Here is a 19832-nt window from a genome sequence, read left to right as displayed (position 1 = left end):
AGTAACTATGGGGCAAGCACCCTGAGATGTGCACAAATGCCCAGCCAGTGGCCGTGCCTGGACCAGAGGGGGCCATGCGCAAATGCACTGTGGGCCCACGGCACGGCCCCTCCAACGCCATGCTCCACCGCAGGCAGGCAGTGCAGGTGACAGGGTGTGATACTCCCCACGCCGGCGTGCGAGCACTCCTGGGGAGAAATCCCCTGGGACTGAGTGGCTGGGGAGCGATGAGCGCTGCTGGCCTCCAGCGTGGGCACCAGCTGTGGGAAGAGCTGGAGCCATGACCCCCCAATCCCACCCTGGGCTAACAGCTTCTCTCCGTGACCCATCACCATGGCCGAGAAGAGGCACGAGCCATCTCAGCTGAGGTTCAGAGAGCGAGGCGCTGTCAGCCACCTGGTGGAGAGCTGGCGAGTTTTGAAAACGTCTGCGGACGTGTCCTTCCTTTCCCAAGCAGGTGTCAGGCACCCAGACAGACGCTGGGGTGGCGGTGGTGGGAAATACCAGGAACACATCGACTGTGGTTCTGGGGACATGGGCTTGAGAGGGGCTTGGCCAGACGGGGGGCTCCGAACCCCTTCCACGTTCCCTCCTGGAGGAAGCAGCCCTCCTGCTGCCTGGCTCAGCCCCTCGCGAGGCTCCAGAGCTGGTGAACCATGGCGCCTAACACGACTCCCAACTGACCGGAGTGAGGGAACCAGAGGCAACCGCTGGCCTCACAGGTGTCTGAGTTCCTGAGCCCACGGGAGCAGATGGGCGGGTAAGGCGTGGACACTGCCCCGCGCCCCCCCGCCCCACCGCTTCTCCAAAGAGTGAGGCAGACCCAACAAAGGCAGGACCGCTAGGATGAAGGGTGGGTGTGCCATCCACGCCTCTTCCAGGGGGTTGAGGGTCTGTGCCCGTGATTTATAGTTACTGATGCTGCCCGCTCTCCTCCAAATGAGGCAGGCCTCTGGGCAAAGGGCATTCCCTCTGCTCTGCTCATCAGACCACATCCTGTTGGTGTCAGGTGTTTTATCAGTGCAGTCAGCGCTGCCCCGGCCTTCACCACCGCTGTCCCCAATGGAATCCCAGGGTCAGGAATGTGCGGCAATCAGATCGCAGAGTGGCCGTCCACCCAGGGGCCCTATATAAAGCAGGAGAACCCGGGAGCCGCACCTCCCAGACAAGAACCCAGAGGCGCCCTGCCCAGCAGGCTTCCCGGGGAGCAGCCCACAGCACAGTGAGTACAGCCGCTCCATCCCTAGCAGGAGCCCTGCTCACTGGGGCCCTCTTCCAGGTCAGGAGCTGCGCGGGCCTGGGAGGTGGAGACCAACAGCTCCTCTTGCAGCCCAGACTGGCCACAGCTGGCCTCGAGGGCTTGGCCCTGGTCTTCCACCCTGTGCTTCCCCTGCCACGCCCCGAATGCTGGGGCCCAGTATTTGGTGGTGAGTGTCCCAAGCCTCCACCATGTTCTTGAAGGGGTCCATGACCCCCCAAAAGGGGACAGGAGCCACTTCCTTCTATTTATCAGTGCACCCTTTCCCAAGACCCAGTGGCCATCCCCAGGTGCAGTCATCCACCAGGTGGAAAGCCCCCCACTCCACCCCCACCCGGGGCCCTGATGGAGAGGCTTCCCTGACGCAGGCCAGACTTGGCTCCAGCCCCGGGGGATGAAATGATGGAAGTTAGAAGGGCTGGATTTGGGTAGGGAGGGCTGCTTTTATGATTTTTTTTAAAGCCCTCTGGCTGAGTTCACTTTGAAATGTCTTCAAGGGAGCCATTTCTGGAAAGAGCTCTGGGGAGCCCATGCTTCTTCTCCAGAACCAGCTCTTTCTTCTAGGCTCAGTTCTCCTCCTCAGAGGAACAGCTCGCTCAGACTCACCATGGTCATTACCAAAAAGGCTTCCTTTAAGAGGGAATGAGCAATTATTGCCAGAGCAGGGGCATTTTGGGAAGTTCTTTCTTTCTTTCTTTCTTTCTTTTTTTTTTTTTTTAAAGATTTTATTTATTTATTTGACAGAGATAGAGACAGCCAGCGAGAGAGGGAACACAAGCAGGGGGAGTGGGAGAGGAAGAAGCAGGCTGACAGTGGAAGAGCCTGATGTGGGGCTCGATCCCGTAACGCCGGGATCACGCCCTGAGCCGAAGGCAGACGCTTAACCGCTGTGCCACCCAGGCGCCCCTGGGAAGCTATTTCTGTTTCAAATCCCCCCGGACTGCCATCCGTGGGGTAGAGTAGCGATTCTGAGTCACTTAGACCTGGGCCTGTATCCCAGCTCTGTCACTTGTAACACTGTGAGATCCTGGGCAAGTCACCCGTTCGGGAATGGTGTCCCGTGTGGAAGGGGCTAAGACCGTCCTGCGGGAGGGCTGTGAGGACGGTGCGGGACAGGGCTGGGAAGCTCTGCCCACCGGCCTGGCATGCCAGGAAGCTGTCTGGCCACTAGAATCATGAATCCCAGGGCCTTCATTGCCAGCTGTGTGGCCCGGGCACAACCTCTCAGCCTTCCAGACAGTCTTCTTGCCTGAAAACATGGGACGAACAGGGCCTAAAAATGAATCTTATTGTGAAGAGGCCATGCGGCGGTGCACACAGACGGCGCCCTGTAGGGATCGACAGCCCGGCCATGCCCACAAGCTCCTCCCTAGGCGGGTGTCTGAGTTAGGCCAGGAACATCAAATCCGTGTCCTGCTTTCGGGAGAAATTGTTTCCATGTTAAAGAGACATGAGCAGAGTGTCCCAGCAACACAGCTTAGCCAGACCCATTTATTATCAAGTTGAAAACTAAGAGAGGTCGATGCTATGAATTTTCTACCCTGTAGCTCTGAGACGATACGGCCCAAGAGTCAATAATTATAATAAAAAAAGAATGAGCCCAAATTTGCCCAGCCCTCGGGGGGGCCGCCAGAGCACGGCTGTAAGCCGTCCCAGCAGTGGGGGTCTTTGAGGGCTAAGCTGCCAGGGCTGCCAGATGCAGGGGACGGCAGGAGAGAGAATCAGCCTCATCGGTACACTCAGCTCCTGAGCCTGCTAGGAAAATAAAGGCCTGATCCCCCAGCATAGTGACACTTCCTCGAGCTGCCGGCAAGTTGGGCTCCGTGGAGCCACCAGCCTTTGATGGCTGCCCAGGCCCTGGGAAGCACTGTTGACAAGTTGTCATGCAAGGCCCACGCATGCAGCCTACCGGTAACTTCTTCCTCTCTTTCCTCTGCGCCAGATGATAAGCCCTCACGCCCTGTCCTGCCTCCTCCTCCTGCCGCTGGGTGCCTGCTTTCCTCCACTGGACAGAGAAGAGCCCATAGCCACCACGGGAGGTGTCAGAGGCAGAATGAGCTGGGCGGACCTGCCCGGGGGACACCGCGTCCCCCTCCCGCGGGGCTCCTCCCGGTGGCTGAGAGCCCCACACCCACATGGCCTGCTTGTCATGGCCAAGGAGCTGCAGATGTCGGGCAGACGGCGCGCTGGCTTCAGGTTCCGGATTGGGCGGCAGGATGATGGCAGCGAGGCTCCCAGCTTCTTCCCCGCGGATGGCGAGAAGGCCAGTGGCCCGTTAGGAACCTTGGCTGAGGAGCTCAGCACTTACAGCAGGAAAAAAGGTGGCTTCAGCTTCCGCTTTGGCCGGCGGTGAGGGGGCCGGGGCGTCCGTGGACCCTCCCTGCTACCACTCCCGCTCCTGTCTTCTCCTTGAGCCTGAAAGACCAGGATACTAGGGAAGTGTGGGGATTATTATAATGAATTCTTAGCAGTAGAATCACTTAGATGGGTGCTTGCTTTTGATTTCCAACTTTGCCGAGGCGAAGACCCGGACAGTGTTAAAAAGGAGGTGGCCCCAAAGCAAGCTGCCTCCTGGGGAAGAAGAAAGCGCTGCGCTCCTGTAAGTGTCCCAGCCCCGTTCCCTGGTGGTCCGGCTCTGAGCAGTCCCCTGGCTCAGCGGTCCGCAGCCGTGGCCACTGTTGGGCCATGAATGTGGACAGGCAGGGCTGGCTGCGTAGGTAGGTGGGCTGATGATGACAGTGGGGTAATCAAAGTTTTGACAGTCTCCAGAGGGACACCTATAGCTGGGATCCGAAGTGCGACTCTGAGTGGGCACGTCCCACCGGGTACAGAGGATGGTTCTGAAAGTTTAAGAAAAAAAAAATCTTGTTCTCCATCCCATTAACACAAGATCCCTCTGGCAAGAAAACCCCGCTGTCGTGTCGAGATGTCATTCAGAACCGGCTGCCCATTCCCTTCTGATAACTGTCCTCGGCGGTACAATGTTTGCCAAGCCAGGAGCCTAGTGGGAGATGAACAAGGAAGGAATACATTTTTGCTCGAGCAAGGTTGCCTTTCAAATGTTCGGAATATGAATGTGTTGTGTGTATCTTTTGAAATAAAAGTTGTAACTGCAAAACCGTAATGGAAAGCTCGCCTGACTCTTGCCTACAGGTCCTCTGTGCCCTAGGAGTTCGGTTTTCCTGTACCAGTGCCTTAACTCTGGGGAGATGGAAATCGTGTTGCCTGTATCCACACCTGTCCCAGCATCCCCTTAATTGGCAGTTGGTAAAATACCCACGGTCGAAGGTAGAGAGAAACACAACACAGGGTGTATTTTCCTCCTGCGCTTGACTGCTCCTTCCCTGGTTTTCTCAAAGCAAAGAGCATTCTGAAAACAACTTCTCTCCCCCAGGGGAGGCCAGCGCTCAGCCCAGAGTAGCTGCAGGCCTGGGGCGAGGGAGAGCTTCTCATTCAAACGCCGCTCTGCTGTGTCCTGCCTCCCATCCCGTGTCAGCTACGGCAGCCTGATGCTGCTCACTCCCAGGCTGGCTTCGACCGCTGAGATGAGAACCTAGATTGATGTTACTATGGCAACATCTCCCCTCCTCCTTTCCAGCTGCTGCTTGGCCCTGTTCACAATTGAATAATTTTCCATTGAGCTGTCACAATTAATTGGTGGATTTTTATTAGCCTTTTAGAACCACACTGGGTTGGGCCCAGCTTGGCACCTCGGAGCATTTCACAGTGTTTTCCATTCTATTAATGACTTACCTTCCCCAGTAGCAGCTCTCAATCCCCGCCAGCCAGAAAGCCACTTTATTAAGGGGTGACAGATCTGAGCCACAAAAGAGCCAAGCTGACTGGGAGTGCGGAAATTGGGTGGTAGGATGGGCCAGGAAGACAGGAATCAGAACATCACCTTACGTTAAAGTGAGCTGCCTTCTCCTGGAGCTCCTCACAGCTTCTCCCCTATGCCTGGGCACACGGCCCCACCTGGAGAGGGGCCAGACAGTGACGCCGAGTCTGGGAGGCACATCATACTCTCTTTGGCCTCCACCACTGTCCAGGGAAGGGATGAGCCCGGATGCCTCCTGCTAATGGACAGTCTGACGGGGAACACATCCTGGGGTCTTCGTCTGTTGGTAAAAAAGGGAAACAGCCCTCAAACCACAGAGGGCAAACCTCAAGAAAATGAGTCCTGGCGTGTCCCTAAAGGACAGCTCTGGCTCTGAGAATAGATATCAACAGGGTGGCCAGGTGCAGAAGTGTGATCCCAGCCCAGGCTCTCACCCCAGTCTGTGCTCATTCCTTTCCACTTTGTGGAGGGAGGGGTGGGGGGTGGGGCCAGCTTGCTGGATCACGCCTCTCTTGCTCATTCACACACAGAGAAGCCGGGAAACCAGCTTGTGGAAAGACCAGGTGAGACAGGACACACCAAAGGGCAAGGGCAGAGGAAGGCCCTCCAGCAAGGTCCCCTGGTGAGCCTCACTTGCCAATTTCTATTCTTAGAATAAAAGGGGCCGCTTCCATGGTCACAAATTACAAGAACTTGGAAGTCACCGAGGCTGAGAAACTCCTGCGTGTGTTTACACACACTCTGGGACTATACTGGCTGGTTTTTAATTTCGTGGGATGAGATTAACCTCAGAGAAATCAGAGATAAAGAGAAGTGGGGAGGGCCTTCAGAGGAGTGGATATCCTGTCATTAGGCTTTCATCATTCAACAGCAGTCAACAACAAAGTTATTCTTTCCAGTTGCTTGTACATTCGCACTCAATAACCCTGACAATGCCAATGATCCCACTGTTAAGGGCGTCGCTCTGTTAAATCCACTGCCCTATCTGGCTACATCTCCTCCTTAATTAACCCTCGCCCCACCCCAGCGAGGCCTGCTTGAGGTTTGGGGGCCTGTCACGTCACCCCCGCGCCCCCTTTGGTGGGGGAGATCACTCTCCAGATTAGTGAAGGTGAGGCTCTTTGGAAAGCATGGACTTCGCAAGCACAGATGCAGCTCCCCTGAGCAGTCCAGGTTCACTCCACCTGGCGCGGCCATGCGGTCCCCTCCAGCCCAGGCGCCTGGGAGCTGTCTGGATCCTTTCAGTGTGTTTATACAAGACACAAAAAAAGCCTTCATCCTGGGGTGCAGATCTAAAAGCATTTAGCTATTAAACTGGCTGGGGAATATTTTTGCTTATATTTTCCCCTATGTTTGCAACATTCATAAAAACGTTTAAGAAAGAAAGAGGCTCATGGGGCAGCGAGCCATCAGGCAGCCGCTGTAAACAAGCCGCCACCTCGTCCTTTGTCCCAGAGCCAGAGACACTGAATGACAGAGTCCACTGAAGACCCCAACTCAGAAAAGATGCTGTCACCCTCCGAGCAGGGAGCCATCAGGGGTGAGGGCAGGCATGGACAGACACCATGTTGGTCAGTCTTGTCCCGCCCGATGCCTTCTGTGCTGAGACCATTTAAAAACCGATTCCCCAGGACACTCAACGCGGGAATGCCTCCTGTAACATATCCTGACACCGGGGAAGCTGGGCCAGGTCTGATTCTTAACTGCTTTTACTCCACGGTAGGAGGAAGAGCCGGACTCTGGGGCACGGCGCTCTGCTGGCCGTGCTGGGACCATCTGGACTGCCAACAAGTTAGTCCAGCGTAGTAGGTGGACGGTGGCACGTGCTGTGAGACTTTGGCCAAGCGGCTTCACGCCTCTGAGCCTCAGCTTCCGCACATGTTAAATGAAGACAGGAACAGAACCTCCCTCATTAAGCAGCGAGAGTTTCACGTGGCCACACAGCGTATCTGTAGCGTACAGCTTACACACGTGAGCTGTAATTTTAAGAAAACGCTCATTGAGGGGCACCTGGGGGGCTCAGTCGGTGAAGTGTCTGCCTTCGGCTCAGGTCATGATCTGGGGGTCCTGGAATCGGGTCCTGCGGCGGGCTCCGTGCTCAGTGGGGAGGCTGCTTTTCCCTCTCCCTCTGCCCCTCCCTCCCCCTGCTCATGCTCTCGCTCTCTCTCAAATGAATAAAACCTTAAAAAACCTTCTCATTGAAATCTGACACACGCGGAGAATGTGCTCCAGTTCTGACTGTACAGTTCAATAAACTGTCCCCAAGTGACACACCCATTAGCCAGCATGACCCAGACTAGGAAACAGAGCATTATCTGCGCCACCCACCCGAGCTCCCCTGCACCCCAACCAGGCATGACCCTCTGTCCTAACTTCTAACATCAAACCACAGACCAGCCGTGCTGCTTTAAGTAGATGGAAGTTTCTGGCGTCACTCCTGGCTGGCTGGCTGCTTCTGCTCAACGTGACGTTTGGCTCGTGTATACCGCGTTGCAACAAGTTTGTTCGTCTCCACTGCCCCATGTCCCGCTCTGCGAGCACACCGCCGTGCAGCGCTCTTCCACATTTTGACATTTCAGCTCGAACTTCGTTCTGACGACAGCGACAGCAGCTGATGGCCCTGCTGGCAGGCCTGACCCTGCTCCCTGGTTCTGGACATCGAGGGCAGGCCTCGCAAGGATCTGGGTGTGTGCACCTCTGCGCATTCGCCTGGGGCTAGATCCAGGTGTGCCAAGTTCTCAAGGGGTTCTGTGGCCTAACAAAGGTTAAGAACCACTGTTCCAGAATGGAAGCTTGGGTGACACACACAGGATTCTTACTTGAGACAAGACCTGTATTTCCCACGGGCACAGCTGCCACGGTGACTGGCACGTGACGCCACGCGCGAGCAGGGACTAGCTGTAACCTCACGGCTGGGCGTCAAGAAAATGGGATAATGAGCTCTGCTGAAGAGGCGGCCGTGAAGACTCCGGGACGGGCCCATGTCTGGCATGGAGGGAGCAGCCATCGGTGGTGGCTGTCACTGTAGTCACTCTTCTTTCCGACTCGAGAATTGCCACTTGAGGAGACGCCCCGGACCCAGGAGACCTGGTGTCTAGTTATGGTTCAACCACAGAGTGCGGCCGGGACCTCCGTTCCTGACTCCGTGAAACGAGGGAGGAGGTGTCGCAGCCCCTCGGCGTGAGCGCGCTCCTCGGTCCCAGCCACCCCCGCCTGGGGCCGACGTCCACACCCTCCCCCGCCTGCCGTGCAGCACAGCCACCACCGAGCCTGCACTGAACCGTGCTGCTCACCATGCTTTGGTGAGCAGATCCGTAGCCGCTGACAAGTCTGCGGCTTAATAAGTATCATTATCAGAGAGCGCCACTTACTTCCCTGACTTCCACTTTCGCTGACAGTCCCTCCCTGGCGCTAAATGGAGGCCCAGATGGGGGAAACGGCCGCATGTGCCCCCCTCGGTCCCCTTGGTGGGGGGCTGGGAGAGGCCACAGCCCGCCAGGTGGCATTTCCATCACCCTGAGGCCAGCACCCCCGCCCCTCCACCTGTACACAGAGAAATAAGACATGGGGCATGTGGACGACAGTGAGAAAGGGACGCTTTGGGGGCCGGGGGGAGGGGCGCTGGGGCGGGTCACAGGCAGAGGAGAAAAGCACACCTGTGGAGGGACTAACACTTCCAGGCCAGTGGAGTCCAGGACACCTCCTCCCCATTTCAGTGACGCTGTGACAGCCTGACAGCTAACACAGCCCCTGAACTCCTCTTCCTTTGCCACACCAGTCAGATGTGGCCCCTCCGGTGGCAGAGCCCACTCCCAGTGCTGCCGGCAAAATCAGCGGCAAGGACACAAGAAGGGCCTGAGGCCGGGACGGGGAGGCTGCTTTTGGAAGGCTGAGGAAGATGGAGGATTTGTGTTGCAATGCCGCCGCGGAGCCTCCAGCCCCCCTTCAGGGAAACAGGGACCCCCACCAGCACACGCGCACCACAGCTCTGAACAACAGGGAGAAAGTACAGACCAATGCGATGTGCCCGAGTTCTAATGTTGTAAACATTTATTTAAAAAATACTACGGAAGAGATGTGGATTCAAAAAACACAGAGTCATATACAGGAACAAAATGTACTGGACCAAAAAAAAAAAAAAAAACAACACAAAAACACCATAGGCATTTGAGAAGGGAGAATAGTGGAAAACTATTTACATGTCATTTATAAAAAAGCAAGTCTATAAAAGAGTGTAATACCAAGGTATAAATGCAAAATATAGTGGGACACCACGTGAACAAACACACCAGCACCTCGCAGAGCCAAGCAGTTGAGGGAACCTGGGTGTGGTCTGTTTTGCTTTGTCTGCAAGGCCGCTGGCGGTGTTCGAGCACCTCCCTCAGTCTGTGTCGCACAGCAGTCTGGGGGGGCAAAGAGGTGATGCGCCGTGAGGACAGCGTAAATCGATCCAGGGGGAACCCTCTACCAGAGAAATAAAATACAAGTGTAGGTAAGGAGCATAACGACGGGGCCCGTGCGTGGTCACGGCACGAGAAGGCGTGGGGGTGCAAGGCGGTTGCTACTGGTTTCTCCAAGGGTTGTTCCTGGGCCTGCCAAGAGGTCCAGGCAGGTGCCTGCCCACTCTTCGGGTAGCTGCTTCTAGGTCAAGCTCAAGATGGTCTGGGCCTCTGCCCCACCAGCCTGGTCCCGGGCTGCCTGGGGAGAGGAGACAAAGGCCTGCTCTTTGAGACACGTGCTGGGGCCTCCCTTGGTGGTGGTCGTCTTCGTCCCTGGCACCCCAGCAGAGACGGGGGGCTAAGTGTTGCTCATGGCGATCCAACAGGACGTCTGTCCCTCAGTGCACAGCCAACAGTGGCTGGGGCTGCGCTACCACAGCCCTTTTCTTCCATGTGCTGGTGGCCGATGGCAGGTCCTGCTGTGCCAGAGGCGGCTGGGCTGAGGGCAGGGACACGAAATGCTTCAAGAACTCCAGAAAACTGAGGACTGGCTTGCCACATGGGAAGAGAGCTCTGCATGAGTCTACTCTGTCTCAGACGTACAAAGGAGGAGAAGGACATCAGTCGGAAATCAAGACCAAGTACCTTTTCTGGACACCTGGAAATCTGAAAGGAAGGTGACCCGGGCCCAAGGCAGACATGCCTAGGCCCAGCCCCAGGCCACCTGGGCACCAGCTGTTCACCCAGTTAGCCACCCCTCCTGCCTCCCCTGCCCCAGCACGTTGGACTGAGACCCTGCTCCCTTAAGACTCAAGCTTTCCATCCAGGACGAGCCATGCCTGTCACAAGACAGCAAGGAACCGAGAGAACGGATAACAAGGACAGTTTCCCACACCTGTCCCAGGACCCGAAGACCGGTTGGTCTTAGCACCCTGTTTTTACCCCCCAAATCAAGAGCTGTCCTTCACACGAGGAAATGTGAGGGCACCGGCCCCCGGCAGCAACAGAGGGCAGAGTGACCAGCTGGCAGCACTTTCCAGGACGGCATTCTGGAAACGTGTCTTCGGTGCAGCAGGCACAAGAGGAGGAGTGCACAGGCTCCCTCCATGGGGTAAGTGAAGGGGACAGTCCCTAGGCCTTGGTGACAAGGCTCCTGTTTAGGGCACTCGTTCCTGGGGGAGATGGAGGAGAAGGCAGAACCAGAGGAGGGTCTCTGGAAAGAAGAGCGAAGAAGAAATGCTCATCCGCTTTCCCACCTGGCCCGAAGAGCTCAGGTTCAGAGCACTATGTGGGGAAGGGGCCGGCGGGCCAACCGAAGTCCACAGAGCAGGAACTCCACAGATAGAACTTGGGAAAGAGGCGGCTCAGGGAGGCCGGGCTGGGGAAGGGCAAAGTGCAGGAGGACAGCTGGCGCAAAACATAGGTAGTAGGGCTGTGTTCCACAGTGACCCTCGGCTCCGCCCGGCACAGCGCTCCCGGGCCGACGTCCCAACTCACTGGTCTCGTGGCGGCCACCGCGGCAGGTGTGGGGAAGCCCTCACGCACGGCACGCGGCTCCGGCTCTACTGACGCCTGGCTCTGCTACCTCTGCACAATGTCACTGATCTCTTTCACGGAGCTGAGGAGTTTGCTGAAGTCCTGAGTGGCCGCCGGGCCGCTCCCTGCTGTCGCCGGGCAAATCTGAAGCTCCCGGAGATTGTTCTCCAGTTTGTTGATGGCCTCGCGGAAGGCGAACTTGTTCCTCATTTGCTGGATGGAATCCACATAGCTCACGCAGAACGTGAACAGGTTCTTGCCGGCTTCTAGCACGGCGCTGTGGCTGGCCATCTGCTCGGAGTTCTTGGAGATGGCCAGGCACAGAGCCTCTGTGCCGTCCAGGACCACGCCCTTGGTGATGGTGCCACTGGCGATCCGCTCCGGAGGCTGGCGGGTTTTCCGAAGAGACACACGGGTTGATATGAGAGGGATGAAGGCAGTGGAGGCTGGCTGGTCCCCGGCCAGGGCAGAGGATGCTGATGGCACGGTGGAAGGGGTGGGAGCTGGGCTGGTCGGGGTCCCCGCCGGCTTGCTGGACGACTGTGGCTTTGGCATGGAAGGGAGCACGGGCTTTTTGACACCCTCTCCCAGCGGACCGGGCTTGACGGTGTCACTGTTCACAGCATCCACAACCACAGCCGTGGCTTTGGCTTTCCCACCAGTGCCGGCCTCCCCAGCTGCTTCCTGGCTCAGGTTCTGAGAGGGCTTCCCAGCTTTCCCAACGGAGGCTGGTGGCGGGGGTGGCGGGACAGGTTTGAGCTTGGACAGTTTCCCCTTGTCTCTCCCCGGGGACTCGGAGGAGGGCTTGTGCCTCCTCGCTCTGGGCTCCTCGGTGGAGGCCTTACTGGCCCCTCCAGACGTGCCTGGCCCTGCTCTGCTGGCGGGGGGCACCGGCTCAGCTGTGGCAGGTGTCCCCAAGGCACCGGACTTCCCAGCCTCGTCCTTGTGGGGAAGGCCCGAGGAAGGAGTCCCCGCGACCTGCCTGCGGAGGAGTTTTGGAGTCAGACTGGGAGGGCTGGAGCCCGGGCTGGACTCCCCCGTGTCTCGGAAGACCTCATCCGCTGCATCCTCGGTCTTTTTCACCAGCCTGGGCGGGGGAGTCACTGTGCCTCTGGTCACCTGGTCAGACCTGTTCTCACTTGCTCGCTTCCGAGGCAGAGCTGGCTTCTCGCTTTTGTGCCCTCCAAACGTGGACGAGTCGAATTGCCTCCCCGTGGACTGCAGATCCCGAGGCAGTGTGACAGACTTCCACTCTGTGTCCCTGGCCCCGTGGGGCACGCAGGAGGCAGAGCAAGACCTTAGGAAGCGCTTGCTGGAGCTGCTGCCGCTCTCTTCCTCACTGGCTGCCAGGCGGCTGCTGGTCAGTGTACTGGACTTTTTCCACAGGTGGGGAGACCGGAAGCCTGCACCCCCTGTCTCCCGGAAGGCTCCATTGGGGACACCAGCCCCGCTGCTGGGCTTCGGGGACTTGGCTGGCTCGGCTGTGTCCGAGGGTGTGAGGGCTGGCCCCCCGTTGCTGGTTTCTCGGCCCTCTTCCTCACTGGCCGCCTTGCGCTCGGGCTGGCCATCCATCTCCCGGAAGGAGCTGCTGCGTTTCGGGGGGGTTGGGGCTGTTTTCTTCTTCTTCTTGATCAAGGCACTGAACAAGTTGGTCTTTTTGTCTTTGGGGAGAAGGCGCTCATCTTCATTTAGGCCGCCATCCTGGGGACCTCGTTCTTTTCGAGGGAGCAGCGGAGACACAGGAGGCTCATGGTCCAGAGGATCTGAAACACAGCAGAAAGAGTTTTAACGACTCCAGACCGGAGGCTCCTTCGTGGGAGGAACCTGGGGCGGGCCGCCTGTTCTCTACAAAGGAGCAGCCAAGGGTCTGGGCTCTGGTAGGCCTGCATGTGAGCACCGGCTCTGCCACTCCCCAGTCGTGGCCTGGGCAAGGGACGCCTCAGCGTGCATCCTCAGCTCTCTCATCTATGAAACGGAGGAGAACAAAACGCACCCGTAGTGTGGTGTGAACGTAATGCAGTGAGTGTAAAGCATTTGTTCCAGCTACCAGCACATAATTTCTCACTAACTGTTGTCACCACTGTTAATATTATTAGGAAAAGCGTAGGTCTCTTTTCCCTGAAGACAGCAACACAGAAAGCCGGGCCCCTTATCCCTGCCCTGGGGCTTTCCTGACAGCACAGAGTCCTCCAATACCACTATCTAGCGCGTAAAAACCACGACAGGGCTGAGCAAAGGGTCAGGCCCCGTGCCTCTTGGACCTGCCAATCGAGGCTCCTAGGAGGTAAGGTCCGAAGGGAAGGGGCTGCACAGCACAGTGACAACGGGCTATTTATTATGCTTGGCAAACAAGAAGGAGTGACCTTTACAAATTTTTAAACGGGCATTCTTTATATATGAATAACAGCTCCTAAGAAATCTTTCTGGTGTTGCCAAGCTCCTGGCTAGTGAATGACAGACTTCTCCCTCAGAGGGCAACTGTGAGGAGAGCGGCTTTCTGTCAAACCCAGAGCAGCACAGAGGACGTCTGTAACTGGAGCAGAGGTGTAAGGCGGCACCTGTCAGAACACCAGGTGGCACGCAGGACACCTGACTCAGAGGACCGAGGACCTCCAAAACTTTAATCCAGCAGAAGTTGAAGAACGTGAAATTCTAATGAATTATGCACAGTGCTGAACAGCTAATTGACACTCTTGGCTCACCATGAGATTACATATCAAAACACCCCTCGGATGAATACTGAAGGGCATAAATGAACATGACTGATAATCACTGGGCTTTTAATAAGCCTGAAGTTCCCACAGCGGCCTCCCCCATCTCCACCGCTCAACCACCTGAAATCATGACAACTAACAGAAGGACAAAGGTCCAAGCTTCTGGATGGATGGTCTATATGCCGGGAACTCCAAAGCGGGTGAGCAAGACAATCCAGGGGGCTGTGGAAAGAAAGCACTATAATTTGGATTTTTTAACGTAAACCTTCTAAGTGTACGTTTTTGGTGTATTTTATAATATACATGTCTGTGCAGTCGTACGTGTATACACTTAGGCTGCACGTGCGACTTTTCTAACCAATATGGGTACACAATAAAAGCAATTTGGGAATCCTGCGATGGCTAAACATCTCACTGTTCTGCCCCTTCCGGTTCACTCCTCTGTGGTCCATCCCAGCATCCCCTGGGAGCCTCTACAATCCCAGACTCCCGGGGTTTTGCCGGGAGAGCAGCGCACAGGGCAGGCACGAGGGCAGTGTCTGCAGTATTATTCCTCCTGACTCCGAGACCCCCGTGCACCACTCGCACCTCCCCCGCACGTCTAGGCAACAGTGGCCGACAGTCGATTTCCTCAGAGACCACGCGTGGACACCAGCTCTGTGGCGCGGATGGCTCCCGGCTCTGTCAGTTCCAGTGAGCCTTTCATATCAGTGCTTTCACAACAAGCTGCTCTTCGTCTGGTTCAGTATTTATTATTGCTCTAGCTGCCCTGCAAGAGCAGCCACAAATGCCGTGAATAATACATGAAAAGGCGGGTTTGTTCTCCGTCGGTTTCATAAGCACCTGTGCCTACTTGACCAAACTAACCGCTGAAGCCAATGGTTCCTAATGATTCCCAGAAGGAGGGGCAGGATGCTGTGCGGAGAGAAAAACCTTCCTCTTTGCAAAGCTGGATCGCTAACAAGGAATTTGCCTGCCCTTCTGTGCAGGTCCACTCACTGCTTCCCATCTGCCTGTACTGACTGGCCCTGGGGGTGTGGATTCCTCTGGGTGTCTGGTGGGGCCGGGGGGACATACCGGTCTCTCCCAGGCCCTTGGAGTGGGGTGTGTCAGGCACATCAGTGGGGTCTTTGTGTTCCACAGCTCTCCTGGAGGTTCTTGTCTTGGTGGGCAGCTCTGGGGCCTGCAGTAAAGTACTTGCAACCCCTCGCACACCTTTTTTCCCCAGTTCCTTTTCCACTTCTACGAACAAAAATAAAACCAAAAATCAGCAGCCATCAGTAATGGTATCAGTTCGGTATGCTGGTGTTTTTTGTTTTGTTTTTTTTCCTCAGGTGGGAGTGGTCACCCATGCACAGTTACAGAAAAGAGATACAGATGCTGAGAAAATTGCACTCGGTACTCATCAGAGTCGTGCATGGCTACAAGACAGCTCCATGTTCAACACCTCTGCCCAGCTCTCTGGTCTCAGAAAACTTGCTGGCCTGGGCTCTTCTCGCAGGAAGTGAACTAAAGGGCCAAGGCTGGAGTCCCACCTGGCTGTCCCTTCCATCCCAACCGCTCACGCCACTGCAGGCACCCCCAGGAACGGGCACTTTACCATCTGATATGCTGGATTCCTGGAACATTGTCTCAAAGGCTTGGTGGATTTCAGCAAAGGAGGGCCGGTCGGAGGGATTCCATTGCCAACCTGGACAGAGGAAACCCAGTCAGACCATGCACAAGGCCCTGCTAATAAGTGGGGGGCTAGCAATTCTCAAGGAAAGTCTGGTAATAGAAGAAGCACCCCAGGGGCACCTGGGTGGCTCAGTCGGTTAAGCGTCTGCCTTCAGCTCAGGTCACGATCTCCGGGTCCTGGGATCAAGTCCTGCGTCAGGGTCCCTGCTCAGTGGGAAGTCTGCTTCTCCCTCTCGCTTTGCCCCCCTCCACTCGTGCTCTCTCAAATAAAATCTTAAAAAAAAAAAGCACCCCAATCCTGCTAACCATCTTTTGCTATAACAAGTTAAAGTGACAAATGTCACTGTGCCCTATTACAGACATGAAGAATTCGAAAAGACTTTAGGTATTGGCAGGAATGTGGATTGTAACCCCCCAGAGAAACGGGACAGCAAGAACTACATTTATAAATCTTTTCCCCAGCCCCACTCTAGCAAGTGCCGAGAATCACTGAGTCAAATGGCTTGCATTCTATTTTACCCTTACTTCTGGGTTATCAAAGTCTGAAATCCTCATCAGTAAAGAAATGTTAATTAAAACAAGATTAACATGAGGATTTTTTTTTTTAAGTAGGCTCCATGCCCAGTGTGGAGCCCAATGCAGACTTGAACTCAGGACCCTGACTTCAAGACCTGAGCTGAGATCATGAGTTGGATGCTTAACCAACTGAGCCACCCAGGCGCCCCAAGACTGACGTGAGGATGAAGGACTGATGAAGCACCGTGTTGTGAGAACAGAGTTACTCTCCTACATTTCTGGTAGGAGTGTAAACTGGTACATCTTTCCTCGAAAACAATTTGGTAAAATCTATCAAAATCTAAACTGCAAATAGCCCTTGGAACCAAGAGTTCAACTTTTAGAAACACCAGCAAAATGCACAGAGGTATATGTATAAGGGTGTTCATCTCTGCTTTGTTTATAATGGCAAAAGCCAAACAAATGTGTAAAGCCAAATGTCCACCAAAATGGGACCGGATGAATGAACAAATCATTTAATGAGAAGTTAAACAGCTATATAAAAATAAGGGAGTGGGGAGTGAGAGAGAGATCTTTGAAATATGGACAGAAAAGATATGCCTGTCATATAGCTATGTGTACAAAAAAGTTGAGGGAATGATTTTATATATATAAATATAATATATATAATAAAGCCAACTAGATAAACATCACCCGGAGTATTTACCTACTGCAGCAGACTATTTGGAGGTAGGGCCCAGTAATTTGTATTTATTAACAAGAAATCCAAGTTTGGTATCGATCAATCCCATTTTTGCATTAGAAACAAACCCAAAAACCCCCTCACACATGAAGACTACGTACAGACAATGTGTATGGACACACTGAGAAAAGTCTTGCGTGAGTATGCACCTAACTGCTACACTGGCTGCTTCTGCAGACTATGAGTGCAGAAAGGAAGCGGAGCACTATTTCAGTCTGGGAATACAGTCCAGGACGATAATTTCTCACAGTGCCCACGCAGAATTTCTACAACTGGCTGGGGAAGGCTCACATGCTCGCATGAGTTCGTAGACCTTCTCCGGGCAGCCTTCCGGGCGCTCCATGCGGTAGTCCTTCTCTAGCAGCTCATACACCTGGGACAGGTCAATTCCTGGGTAAGGTGACATGCCATAGGTAGCAATTTCCCAAAGCAATACTCCAAAAGCTACAAGCAAAAAGAAAGAGACAGCTTGTTCAAGATGCGTGAAGCTTAACCATACTGCATTTAAAATCGGTTACCTATGTAGTGGACATTTGAAGTTACACCCTCAGAAGCAGGCCAGGCACATCTTACCAGGCTCTGAATGACCAACAGCCCAGGACAGAATGAGATGTTAACACCCTGCCCCCTCCAAAATATGCTGAATGGGAGAAGAAACTGGGCTGATCAGCCCCTCCACTGTGTCAGAGGTAATGTGACCACCTTGCTGGGATTTATGATAGAGGGCACCTAGAGCTGGAAGTCAGGAGGCCACTTCTACCCCTAGCTCTGCGAGCAAGTAGCTGAATGTCTAAGACAAGCCACCTCTTTCTGGTGTACAGTATCCTCCCCAAGGGCCCTTCCAACTCCAAACATTTCATAAAAATCATAAAATCGGGGCGCCTGGCTGGTTCAGTTGGTTACACATACAATTCTTGTCAGCTCAGGTCATGATCTCAGGGTCATGAGATCGAGCCCCATATGGGGCTCCACACTCAGCATGGAGTATGCTTGAGATTCTTTCCCTCTGCATGTGCACACACGTGCCCTCTCTCTCAAAATAAATAAAATCTTAAAAAAATATTTGAAAGTTTTGAAAGCCCAGATGATAGCCTTGACATTCCAGATCTCATTAAAGGGACCAGGACTCCTTGGAGAAATGGGTGATTCAGGTCTAGGGCAGCAAATGAACCTGGAATATCTTTATCGCTCTAGACAGCACAGACGCCACTAAAGACTACCAGGGTCTTGTAAAAGGACCAGGAGCAATGTGAAGTTCCCAACAGCCAAATAAGAGACGATCTGAGTATCAATAAGGAAAAGAACTAGAGTGGATTAAAATATATTAAACATGTCATATCTATCTATCTATCTATCTATCTACGTAGCTATCATAATAATGTCACAAACGAAAAAAACCCAAAAATCTACTTGGTCATCACTGGAGGATATTAAAAACCAACTTGTTTGTGCAAACACTGGGCAGCAAGAGCAAGGAAGCAACCAACGACGCTGCCTTTCCTAAATGAACTGCACCCCCGAGTAACCCAACAGTAGATGAGGGTTTCTTCTTACACAAGTACTGAGCTAAAGAGGGAATAAGGAGTGACAGAATTAGAGAAGCCCCATTTGGCAACCCCTCGTCAATAAGTGGACCCAGGCACTGGGTACCAGGAGCTGCTAAAATTGTAGGAGAGAGGGAGCCCTGTGCGCTGTTGATGAAACAGGACACCACAGCGCATGACGTCGTCCTGCTGAACGAAGTCAAAGCCGAGGATGACCCAGTGGCCCAGACCCACCTGCCCTAAACTTACTAGGAATACCGAAGACAGAGGGACACACTAAACCACAGCGCAGGGATGCAGTGTGGGAGATGTGGAAGGACACGTGAGGGGTTTCTTCAATGGACAGACAGCAAGGGCAGAGAAACGATGGAGCAGGAGCTTACAGACCAGACGGCACTGAGGGCGCATCGACCACCCGCCTGTGTGAACGGTACCTGGATCTCAACTCAAACAGACTGTAAAAGTAGGACTTTTACGACTCAAGTGGAAATGTGAACACACTGTATTGTGATATTCAGAAATTACTGTCAATTTGGGGAGGAGGGGCAATGTGGTTACAAGAATAAAAAAAGCCATCTTTGAGAGACTCATACTAAAATATTTATGGACAAAATCATATGCTTTCTGGGATCTGCTTCAAAATAGTCGGGGGGGAGGGCAGAGGGTGTAGGAGCACCACAAGCTGATGGCCGGGGAAGGCGGGTGATACGTGCACAGGGGTCATGACACAACTCCGCCTTCTTTGGTGTATGCTTACCACCTGCCCCAATAAGGAGTTCTCCAACAAAAGGTAAAAATACTGGCACATGAAGCTTCCAAGGGCAATATCCTAGTTAAAGCCCAAACCAAGCTACATAGCATTCCCTGATCAGAAGACCCTGGGTGCCTGCAGGGCTGGTTAACTGCCCCCACAAACCCAAGCAGCACGCTGTGGATGAAGGTGGGAAGTTAGACGGGAAGAAAAAAAGTTAATCTAAATTATTTTGGAAGAAAACGCTGGCTTTTATTTCATTTTAGAGAGAAAACAGGAGTAAAGACTGTAAAGAGAAAGAGAAACAAAAGAAAAAATGAACTTGTGGGACTTCATCAAGATAAAAAGCTTCTGCACAGCCAAGGAAACAGTCAAAAAAACTAAGAGGCAGCCCATGGAATGGGAGAAGATATTTGCAAATGACACTACAGATAAAAGACTAGTATCCAAGATCTACAAAGAACTTCTCAAACTCAATACATGGGAAACAAATAAAAAAATGGGCAGAAAGGGGCGCCTGGGTGGCGCAGCGGTTGGGCGTCTGCCTTCGACTCAGGGCGTGATCCCGTCATTGTGGGATCAAGCCCCACATCAGGCTCCTCTGCTATGAGCCTGCTTCTTCCTCTCCCACGCCCCCTGCTTGTGTTCCCTCTCTCACTGGCTGTCTCTATCTCTGTCAAATAAATAAATAAAATCTTAAAAAAAAAATGGGCAGAAGATATGAACACTTTTCCAATGAAGACAAATGGCTAACAGACACATGAAAAAATGTTTAAAATCATTAGCCATCAGGGAAATTAAAATCAAAACCACACTG

The 19832-nt window shown here is 54.0% G+C and overlaps 2 protein-coding genes across 3 annotated transcripts in view; one reads left to right on the top strand and one right to left on the bottom strand.

The window, feature by feature from the left end:
• The first annotated feature begins 2924 nt into the window (after positions 1-2924).
• On the top strand, positions 2925-4490 carry QRFP (pyroglutamylated RFamide peptide). Its single transcript, XM_034663718.1, has one exon. The coding sequence runs from the start codon at positions 3201-3203 to the stop codon at positions 3609-3611; it is 411 nt and encodes a 136-aa protein (XP_034519609.1). The 5' UTR covers positions 2925-3200; the 3' UTR covers positions 3612-4490.
• Positions 4491-9124: 4634 nt separating this feature from the next.
• The window catches only part of ABL1 (ABL proto-oncogene 1, non-receptor tyrosine kinase), a 131145-nt gene continuing 120437 nt past the window's right edge, over positions 9125-19832 (bottom strand). For both annotated transcript variants that reach the window (XM_002915208.4, XM_034664677.1), the window contains exons 8-11: positions 17012-17164; positions 15386-15475; positions 14863-15027; positions 9125-12834 (exon numbers count right to left, since the gene is read on the bottom strand). In XM_002915208.4, the coding sequence (XP_002915254.2) occupies positions 11117-12834; positions 14863-15027; positions 15386-15475; positions 17012-17164 (2126 nt within the window). In that variant the 3' untranslated portion in view covers positions 9125-11116. The remainder of the gene's footprint in view (positions 12835-14862; positions 15028-15385; positions 15476-17011; positions 17165-19832) is intronic.

This window comes from Ailuropoda melanoleuca, chromosome 7 (genome assembly GCF_002007445.2).
Source record: "Ailuropoda melanoleuca isolate Jingjing chromosome 7, ASM200744v2, whole genome shotgun sequence".
NCBI classification, from domain to species: Eukaryota; Metazoa; Chordata; class Mammalia; order Carnivora; family Ursidae; genus Ailuropoda; species Ailuropoda melanoleuca.
The sequence above is the reverse complement of the archived record's forward strand: the minus strand, read 5'-3'. Positions and strand labels throughout refer to the sequence as shown.

What these genes read in the sequence shown, in the direction of transcription:
- QRFP (XM_034663718.1), top strand. Translation starts at nt 3,201, where the DNA reads ATGATAAGCCCTCACGCCCTGTCCTGCCTCCTCCTCCTGCCGCTGGGT.